Raw genomic sequence first — 11096 nt, forward strand, 5'->3', positions numbered from 1 at the left:
AAAGTTAGGCTTTACAATTAGGAAAAGATTCAGGTTTCGGTTAGGGTTAGCATGAAACATTTAGAGGTAAGGTTTAAGTTGAAGTTTTTGCTGATTTATTATACTTAGTTGTATGCCTGTGTTGTGTACCGAAAATAACAAGCTCACAACGTGCAACACTTTGTGAGCTTGTAGATCAGCTATTTTCAGCTTTATGGTTAAACCATTACAAAATTGCTTGCGTGCGTGCGTGCGTGCGTGAATGTAATGAGAGGAGTGCTGACAAATTAATTTGAAGCAAAGAAATGTAAAAAATGTTACAATGTGACACTGCATGCAAAAATCTTCTCCTGAACAGACACCCCAGCTATTTCACAGGAACTCACTTCTGGCCTCCTAATATACAGTATGAGGGACATAAATGCTATAATATTAAATAAAAGTATTCCTCTAATATAAATAGGAATACTGCCTAGTGCTGCGGGCAAACAACCGAAAATAGCCTACATCAAAAATGCGAGCAGGCGCCAAGGTTTCTCTTTCATTTCTTTTCATTATTCTGAGCTTGTATTTCAGCTATTCGAACTATAAAAATAAAAAAAACGTTTAGGCATCAGGCCAAGGTGGCACACACACACACACACACGCACACGCACACGCACACGCACACGCACACACACACACACACACACACACACACACACACACACACACACACACACACACACTAAGAAAACAATACTAATCAAATTTGAGGAGACTGAAACAGCTACTGTACGCATTTGGAGCTGTACTAATAGACCAGATCAGAATGTTGGAATGTTTGTAAACAAACTGACATTTCCAGGTAGAATATCTATGGACGTTTTCACAATATAAAAGTGTCCGGAACATTAGCTGTGTCTAGTCTGTCAACCTGTGGATATTTGTATTTGTAATAGCCAATAACAATATCACGTTCCTGATCTTTCAGAAATAATGTTAATGAATAGTACTGCTCCAATGCCATGCACACTTCCGCCGTTATAGACCCGGAAATAGGCAAAAAGAATTGCTGTGGTGATGTCATGAGGATTCGGTCTATACCAAGTGAAATACATATATAAAGTTCCTTTGAAGACGTATAAATCATTCAAAGGGGTTTCTGTAAGACCAGTAGTAGACCTACAGTATGAAATCCAAGCAGCCTAGTCAGCCTAGTCTGGTTTTATGATAATCTACTAACACACACATGAGAACAAATATGAACTCAGTAACCTGAAAAGACTTATAGTCCAAGAAACAGTCTGATTCAAAAACTCACTGAAGCTGCTTCAGAGCCCCGTGTGCAGCTAAATATTTGGCTTTGTCAAACAATGGTTGTGTAATAACAAATATTTGTTACTTTAAAAAAATGCTTTCCAAGAGTCTTCCAAAAAACTTTTCAGGAATTTAGAAACATTGTCCCAGCATCATGAAACATGATTACAAGTTTATAGTAGCCAAATATTGTATGTTGTTTCTTCACGTTTTGAGATTGCTTCACATCACATCCATGATATGATATGATATGATATGATATGATATGATATGATATGATATGATATGATATGATATGATATGATGGAGTACTTGCTTTAAAAAATATATACTTTTGAATTATAAGTATTCAAAAGTCCATGCTTTTAAAAATACTCAAGGATTTAAAAGTAGTCTACCAATTACAACAGGGTTTTTTTTCAATAGTGAAAATAGCAGATCTACAAGCTCACAATATGTGACATCGTTGTGAGCTTGTGGATCTGCTATTTTCAATAGTTGAAATAAGGCTTGAGTAGAAAATGTATTTTTCCCTTGTAGTGGAGTGAGTCATTTGTCTAAAGGGAGTGAGTGAAAGTATCCAACGATACAAATACTCAGGTAAAGCATAGTTACACCGTAGAAATGAAGGCCTACTTAAGTACAGCACTCAAAAATATATTTAGTTACTGTTAACCACTGGTTATTATTATAATGAATAAGGACACAATGATAGACACCTGTTCCATTGTGCGTTGGTCGTCCAAACAGTAGATGGCGCTAGTCACCCAAGCAAAGAGCCCCAAGGGCCATCCATTATTTCCTTCTCCTCTGCGCTCTTGACCTTCCTCCTCCCACGTGTGGTGTTGCCATGTCTGCTTATTATAAGCCTATAACTCTATGATTATAAGCGACTTTGGGCTTCTTTTTCTGTAAAGTTGCTTGTAAAAATTGGTAGTTGCGGGTTGATGTTTTTTTGGGCTTGTTTCTAAAGTGTAGTTGCTTATTTAGGTTTGCTTCCAAAAAAAAAAAAAACTTATTTTTTGAACCAAATATTTCCATAAGGGTTTTGTGGCAAACATGGAGCATTTTTGTGTTGTTAGAATGGTTCAACAAATATTCAAAATATTCCACATTTTATTGCAAGAGTTTTTGAAAATGGCAGATCTACAAGCTCACAAGCTATTTTCAAATAGCCGATGCGGTTTAAAGTGCTCATCATGACCAAGTGACCTTTGTGCTTGTTTTCCTAGACCTGGTTACTTGTTTATCTCGCAAGATCCGGCAACACTACACGTGACTTTGACACCAACCAAAACAAAGCAGACAGAAGCTGATCATAGATGCATGAATGCATGAGGGCTGATATTATGAATGATCAGATCACTGTATTACTATCAGAGGATAAAGCATGAACACGGCTCTGAAGCAATGGAAAGAAGCAGCCACCATCATCCTGGCTGCAGGAAGGACACATCTGGGTAAAGGCTGCTTTATGGATCATAATTTACATCTTTTGGGGGAAATCAGTGGTGTGTAAAAAAGTACTAATTTTTTTTTACTTAAGTAAAAGTGTCAATACTGCAATGTAGAAATACTATTTTTTTGCAGTCCGAAATTCTAAATTACAAAAATATTGGTATCAACATGTACTTAAAGTACCAAAAGTAGAAAGTACTCATTATGCAGAAGCAGAATGTCCACATTTCACACGTTTTCAAATGTATAAAGATCTTTTGAAAACAGCAGATCTATAAGCTCACAATGCGTGGCATCGCGACTCATTGTGAGCTTGTAGATCGGCTATTTTCAAATGGCCGAAATGTTTATAGGGCTCAAGTGGTTAATGTATGTGTTGTAATAATGATCAAAATCAATAAGTAACTAACTAGTAACTAAATCTGTGCCTCCATACATGTAGTGGAGTAGAAGTAAAAGTATTATAAAATACTCCAGTAAAAATCTTTTTTGGGGGGAAATGTCATACAGCAATGATATTAAAAAGAAAATATCCTTTGTAAATTTGCACTTTTGAATACTTAAGTATTTTCTTTCTTTTTTTAAAGCAAGTACTTTAACTCAATACAAATTTGTAGTAACTTTGACTTGTAGTGGAGTGATGTTTGACCAGGACATGTAGCCTATACTTTTGAATACTTTTTGACACTGCATTCAAAGTTGAATAGTACTTATACTTCGTGGAGTAATATTTGACCAGGAGTATCGTAGCCCTAGACTATAGCTGTAATATTACATTTCAGGTGTATCTGGAATACATGAAATGTATATGATATCACAGCTATTCTAGGGCTAGGAGTATGTACGTTGACTCAAGCTAGGACTGTCACAATCTACTTGATAAGTAATTGTTCTACAAATAATTGTGATTTAATAGTGCTTTTGGCATTGAGCATTTGTACATATAAATAAACGTTTACATTTCTATTTGGATTTTAGGCTTTTTTTTAGGCATATGACAAATAACTTGCATATAGGCCTACAAAGAAATTACTGACATAATACAGTTATACTTAAAAACACTATTTTCTTTTATATTTGAAAATGTATGAAAAATAATTCTACATTCTGACGATTCTGCAAAACCTTTGTGATAATGACTCAATAACTGCGATCGGGCGATTATGTAATCATTTTGACAGGCCTACATCTGGGTCCTAAGACCCCTGAGCAAGGCACGTGTCCTCCAGGCCGGTCCAATGCCAACGCCAGCCTTCCACCAGCGTCCTGCTTTGACTATGACGTCCTGCTGCTGAAACGCAGCAGTACGAGCGGCTTCATGCCCAACGCATACGTGTTCCCCGGGGGGCTGCTGGAACCCTCCGATTTCTCCAGTGAATGGATGGACATCTTTAAAGGTACGCTAAGTGATTTTTTTTTAATTGTTAAATAGCTCTATATTCTGGTAGTAAACTACTTTTTCATGTCAAGGACCCCCAAATGAAAATAGTTTGAGCCAGGGACCCCCTCCCCTGTACACGTCACGATTTGTGTTGTTTCAAAGAACATTACAACTTTTGTCAAGATTTTTTTTAAATAGCAGTTCTACAAGCTCACAGCGCGTCACAGCATTTTGATGCTATATTGATACATTTTGCTGGGGACCCCCTGGAACCCCCTCAAGCACCGCTGCAAGTCTCCAGATCCCACTTTGACTATCCCACTGCTACCATAGTGTTTGTTTCGTAGCAGGGGTCTCCGCGTCTCTCCAGCTCTGTTTACTGCTGGAAAGACCCCTCAATAAACCATATTCACACGGCGGCCATTTTGGAATTTTACATTGAAAATGCCAACCCGTTGCCTCGGCATTTCATTAACTTAATAGCAATATGGCCGCTGTGTGAATATGATCTATTGCAACGATTACTATCAGAATTTTAACAAAAATGTTTTGTTTTAACCAAAAAATATGACTTACCCTGCCTTTTAAAGCCTTCAGGAATTTGCCAAATCTTGGTTTGGGTCACGTCAAACAGCCGGCGGAGACCAGACCTCCGATCTTCGCCACGGACCGGGTGAAACTGGGCTCCCCGGTGCCGGGGGAGGTGGCGTTGAGGATCTGCGCCCTGCGGGAGACCTTCGAGGAGAGCGGGGTGCTGCTGGTCTTGAATAAAACACAGGAGAACACGTTAATGGAAAGCATCACGCATGAAACACCTGAATCACGGCCACAACAGCAGGTACACCACGGCAAGTGGTCCTCAAACCTTTTCATATCAAGGTTCCCCAGATGAATGTGTATTTGACCCCATCAACCCCATCCAAATGTTTTGTGCCAGGGACCCTTTCACGATAAAAATAAATAAATAGCCTGTTTATATGGGTTTAAAGTGGTTACACTGATCTTGATGCTATTTTAAGATATTTTGCTGGGGACCCCCTGGAACCCTCTCAAGGACCCCTTGTCCCGGTTTGGCCAGTGTGGTCCCAGTTTTAAGCTGGGTGTCCCGACCCTGACAAATGTCTCTAAAACACGAAAAATGTCCCAGTTTTCAACATTCACAACAAAATTGTCCCCGTTTTCACCACGATTAAAATGATAATAATAAATACCTATTTGGAGTGCTTACATAGATGTTTAGCCTATCATGGTTCTGTTGAAAGGTGCTAAAATAATTGCCCCCATCCTGATGAAAACACTGGGTGAAAATAATAATAATTATTATTTATGTACATTGTTTCCCAAAGTTTTTCAGTTGAGACCCAAATGAGAAATTTGATGTCTCCCCGTGATCCAAACGTACAAAAAAACATTATTATTTAATAACTTACCGGTAAACCCTTTTTCAAAAATAATTTAGTGACGCTGTAGATCTGCAATTTTTAAATGTATGGAATCTTTTAGATATTTTGACAATTTCAGAAATTTCTTTGAGATACATTTTTTAAAAATCTTTTAAACTCATAATGAAAAAGAAAAACTTTAGAAAATTAAAAAAAGGGGATATGTACTAATGATGATAAAGATGGGGGCTTGCAACTCACTTTAAAATGCTCCAATTTTATTCACAGCACAGCAGCAATATACAACGTTTCGACCTTGCAGTCTTTTTCAAGTAAGGGCTGCTGTGCTGTGAATGAAATTGGAGCATTTTAAAGTGAGTTGCGAGCCCCCATCTTATTGTTCATGATTCTGTTTGACTCAGCACCAAGAAACGGAGGATGTGCGTTAATCTTTTCTTTGGATATTTACTCATTTACCCATAAAAGTGGTTCCGCGACCCAACAATGGGTCCCAAAACATTGGTCAGAGAAATTTGTCAAAAGTACCAAAAATAAATCTGCATTTTTTTGTTTTTAATTGTATTTTAAGTGATTAACGGTCCTTGTTCTTTTGTATTATTTAAAAAATATATATGGTCACCCTAAGGTACAAGAGCTGTGCTCCAGCAGCGAGCTGGACAGATGGAGGTCCCTGGTGAACAGGGACCCCTCCAATTTCATCACCATGTGCAGACAGCTGCAGGTGGTGCCTAACATCTGGGCGCTGCATGAGTGGGGCAACTGGCTGACGCCCCGCGGCCTCTACGGCAAGGAGAGGAGGTACGACACTGCCTTTTTCATGTGTTGCTTGAAGCAGACTCCTCCTCACACGCTCCAGGATGAGAAGGAGATTGTGCACTTTAAGGTGATTTCACTTTGGTTGGTTATTAACAAGTATCTGTTTATAGTCTGATGAACCATCTTATACTTTGTTGTGCAATGGTGCTAAATAAAGGGGCAAAAGTTTGAAATAATTGTGATATTGATTTGAAGTCATATTGCCCAGCCCTATCTGTTTGTTTTTATTATGATTTTAATGGCATGCTGGGGGGGGTTCAGATACTTAGTGTAGGGATTATAAACTGTTGCAATTACAGTGTCTGTAAGCACAGTCAGGCCAGAAAATGCAAAAATAAAGCTCCCAGTAAGGTTAAAGTAAGGCTATCTCTATCTCTATCTCTATCTCTATCTCTATCTCTATCTCTATCTCTGTCTGTCTCGCTCTCGCTCAATTCAAAGGGGCATGGGAATTTGGGAAATATATTTTAACTAGGGATGGCCAACCGATAACCGTTAACCGTTAAGAAATCGGCCACCGATTAATACTAACGACTAACGATTAATGTTTTTTTGTTTTTTTTTTAGTGCCAAAAATGTTTTAAATAATTTTTTGGCCAAGTCTACACCTGCAACCACACGTAACTTCCACTTTATTCTTCTTCTTCCTCGTCTTTGTATTGGTATTGTTTGTGTTGGAGCGCCTCAGTGCGGCTGCAGAGTTCATGTGCAACCTCTTCCAGAGAGATAGAGACACTAGAAACTCTGCTGGAGACACAAAACAAACTGTGTAGACTTGGCCCTTTGAAATAAAATGTATTTTGGCACTAAAAAAAAAGAAACGGTTAACGGTTATCGATTAATTAATCGGTAAGGCCTAACAGTAAACGGTTAATAAAATGTCTCCATTTGGCCATCCCTAATTTTAACAGTGTCAAAGCAAGTGAAAATGTGTACTGTATTAACACCCAGTGTGAACAATTAAAGATACACTAGAATAAAACAAATTGTTAACAGAATCTCTATCCTAATTTCTGTCAAACGTAGGCCTAGTTGAGCAGGCATCTCCTAGACCTAGATGCTTTCCATTGTCATGTCACTCCTTTGCGCTGCATTTACAGTATGTGTACAAATAACCTGAGACTTGTGTCCATGTTATAGCCGTTGTTATTGTTTTTTACATTGCAATGTCATCCTATTGCTTCTCTCTCTCTCTCTCTCTCTCTCTCTGTCTCTGTCTCTCATCCATTGTTTCCTCAGTGGTCCACACCGTCGGAGGTTCTGCAGAGCTACCAGGCCCGTGACTTGTGGATCCCGCCCCCACAGTTCTATGACCTCCGCTGCATGTGTCACTTCCCCTCGCTGAGCGACCTCCACGGCTTCGCCAGCCGCCGTGCCGCCGAGGGCTGTGAGCACTGGCTGCCCATCCGCGTAATCACAGACAGCAGCTACATGACGCTGCTGCCAGGTAAGTAACCCTTAGGCATCAATTACTTAGGCCAGTGGGGCCGCACGCAAATGCCGCCCCCCATAATACGTAGGGCAGCTTGCCATTGCCACACTCCACTGCAAGAAATATGTCTTGAGGCGTATATCAATACTTGAGACTAAAAGGTTTTTCTGTTTTATAACCAAATACTGTTACTATCTGTGTAAGATATGGTGTTTTGTCATGAAAACCTAGCTCTGGTCCAGAGCGTTAGTGAGTTCTTCCAAACGCTGTGCAGTGTTATTCCCATAGACTGAAATGTCTACTAACGTGCGAGGACTAAACTGTAGTAAAAATTAAGGAAATTCTTTAGCTATTCACTGAAACAAACACAGTTCTATTGTGTTGAAAGACTAATCTCCGCGGTGGGAAGTGTCTCAGAACCCCACCTTTTGTGTAAAATCCATTTTTTGGCCAGAAAATAAAATATGTCCACCAGATGGTAAATCTTTGATTCACTCAAGTGTGCCACCTACAGATCTCTCTCTCTCTCTCATATATCTTATCTTATCTTATCTTATCTTATCTTCAGGGGACAAGCTGTACCCAGTCGATGGCTCAGGGCAGGTGGTAGTTGATGACAGTGCAGACGTTTCTCTGGTGGACCATCAAGAGGAGGAGAACAGTGCTCTCCATCGCATGGTGTTCGTGGACAGGGACCCTTACACCCCAACTCTGCAGGTCACCATCAAGCCCAAATACAAGCACCTGCTGCCTTTCCAAACGCCTGCCCGGAGACAGGGCCCAAACAGCCAGCTCTGACCCAGCCTTATTTTAGGTCATGTTGAAGCTGAAATCCGGGTAATTATTCAAAGGGGTAGTTCACCCACAAAATGCCTTTTTTTTCCTATCAATTTCTCACCTCATGAAGCCTTTTTTCATTTTTGTCACATTCCTGATCCAATATCGCAATATTTGATTAACTGAAGTAAATTGGAGGCCAAGGCAAAACTATATATAAACTATTATGAACTCCTAGAGTGGACTAGGTTATACACTATTGTATTAAATATAGCATTGATCGTGTTAAGAGCTTGTGTAAAGCCTCCTATTTACTTCAATTCATTTAATATTGGAATATTGAGATCAGGAATGCAACAAAAACACTATCAATTACTCACCCCATGAATTCAAGGCAGGGTGAGTAATTGATAGGGTGATAGGGTCATTTTATGGGTGAACTAATACCACCATAAAGAAAACGTTAATTTATCCAAATGTGTATAGTACATTAAGTTAATTTGACTAGCACATCTGCAGTGGTTGGAGGAGGTGGTCTGCCACTTTTCTTGTTGTTCGTACATCATTACCTCTCTCCACTGGGACAATGAACATAAAACTTACGATTTGCGTCCACGTCGATGCAGTGAAATAAAGAACAACCTTTATTCAGCCAGAGAAGCTGAACGATGGACTAAATAAGAATGGTCTCTTACTTACAGCAATGATCTGCAGTGATAGTTGTTAGTGTTGTTGTACTGAAGCAGTCAGGGGTTCATTGTCTTAATTAGACATTCATTCATAACACCTATACTTTTCTTGCCTGTTCAGTTGAACTGACTGTAGTTGGTACCAGTACCATTAGATTTCAACCCCATGGCATCCCTATTTTGGGGCAGATGAAAAAATAAATGGCATTTTGTTTTTCTTCAAAAAGAATTGTGAGCTCCGAACACGTCACAATGTGACATGTTGTGAGCTTGTAGATCTGCTATTTTTGTTTTTTTTGTCATACACTTAAGTAAGTAAAGGGATAGTTCACCCCCAAATTTGATTAGTCACCCCATGGAGACTTCAATTCATGGATATTCTTTTGTTTTTGTCGCATTCCTAAGCCAATCATTTGATGAACGGCAGCGGTTCTGGTAGGAGACAAGGAGTCTCCTTTGTGTCTCCTACCGGAACAGCTGCCTACTGGTCCGCTGGTCATCAAATTATTGGCTTAGGAATGCGACAAAACAAAAAAAGTATCCTTGAGTTCAAGTCTCCATGGGGTGACTAATCGATAGAAAGAAAGTAATGTTTTGGGTGAACTATTCCTTTAAGGTTGATAAAGGGCACACTGCAATAACTTTGACCACAGGGACATTCAGCTGGACTTGTTCCACACAGACCTGTGTCAAATAGTATTCAGAAGAAGATCATCTTCATCTTTTCAAAAGTTTAACTACATTGGAAATGCTTTTCTCTGATTGGACTTTAAAATGATTGTATTTTCACATGTAATCGTTCAAATAGTTTTCACTGTAAAAAGTATTTGCAATTTCTATTTGACACATTTCTTTAGTCAAATACAAAGGCATCGAATAGGTCCATAGCTGTGTGTATACTTGACAGAGCACCTCAGTCTTGAAATAGCAGCAAGGGCAGTAGTTGCAACTATTTCCATAAATCAATCATTTAATCAATGTAATTTATCTAGTGCCAAATGACAAGACATTCAAGAGCTATTTGTCACAGTCGCTCTGATATGTACTTTATACATGTACCCTATAGATGAGAATAGGCTGATGGGAATGATGTTAAATACTGTAGTTTTACTGTTATCTGAGTGGAGCTTAATAAAGTACATCAAAACAGAAGGAGCCAAACTGTTAATAAGGATATAGAGCAGCTGTACATCATGAAAATATATATAATGTCCAATACTAAGCAGATCATATATTATATTATAAATATATATTGTAAAACTTATAATCGGCTGGTTGTTTAGAACCGGACTCAAGAACCACTGTGAAGGCCTAGCTGGGTTGTAAGGCCAGCTAGCCAGCCACTGAATATGCAATCCGTGATTAACTGGGTTGTAAGGCCAGCCAATCTCCTGGTACTCTGGAGAGAGTTAAGATGATCTTCGAGCGTCGCTGAGGACACTGCCTTAACCAGGGCATCCAGCCACCCTTATACTGCTGGCTGTGCCCCTGCTGTCACCACGGTGATGTCAGATAGCGTCAGACATCTCCATACATGGAGCTGCCCATGTCCGTCATGCCCAAGTATGGGACCATGACGTCAGTCCTGGACGTGACGGCCATCTCCATATATGGAGTCTCGGAGAAGGGTTCGCTGATGTCAGACCCCGTATCTATCGCACGCCATTGGGTCTCTATGACGACTTCGTAGGTCGATCGTCTCCATTTATGGGGATCTCCATATATAGGCCAGTGCTGGCAAGTATGCCCTAAACGTTCGCAACATATATATATATAATGTTTTTTTTCAACTGTAATGGCAGTCTGTCCATTTGTTGTTCTTTAAAGCACTGTGTTTAAAAAAATAAAAAGGGAAACTTGAT

General features: G+C 39.4%; 1 protein-coding gene across 1 annotated transcript; it reads left to right on the top strand.

Moving 5' to 3' along the window:
- The first annotated feature begins 2592 nt into the window (after positions 1 to 2592).
- On the top strand, positions 2593 to 9945 carry LOC311046518 (acyl-coenzyme A diphosphatase NUDT19-like). Its single transcript, XM_084058867.1, has 6 exons — positions 2593 to 2738; positions 3918 to 4133; positions 4708 to 4955; positions 6146 to 6403; positions 7576 to 7783; positions 8337 to 9945. Exons 1-6 carry the CDS (start codon positions 2669 to 2671, stop codon positions 8564 to 8566), a joined length of 1230 nt encoding a protein of 409 aa, XP_083914993.1. The 5' UTR covers positions 2593 to 2668; the 3' UTR covers positions 8567 to 9945.
- Positions 9946 to 11096: the final 1151 nt, after the last annotated feature.

This window comes from Gymnoscopelus microlampas (assembly GCF_963454915.1).
Source record: "Gymnoscopelus microlampas genome assembly, chromosome: 1".
NCBI classification, from domain to species: domain Eukaryota; kingdom Metazoa; phylum Chordata; class Actinopteri; order Myctophiformes; family Myctophidae; genus Gymnoscopelus; species Gymnoscopelus microlampas.

Excerpts from the sequence above, each read along its gene's own strand:
- LOC311046518 (XM_084058867.1), top strand. The coding sequence starts at position 2,669 with ATGAACACGGCTCTGAAGCAATGGAAAGAAGCAGCCACCATCATCCTG. Across the intron at positions 4,956-6,145 it reads AATCACGGCCACAACAGCAG|GTACAAGAGCTGTGCTCCAG; the intron begins GTACACCACGGC and ends GGTCACCCTAAG. Across the intron at positions 6,404-7,575 it reads AGGAGATTGTGCACTTTAAG|TGGTCCACACCGTCGGAGGT; the intron begins GTGATTTCACTT and ends TTGTTTCCTCAG.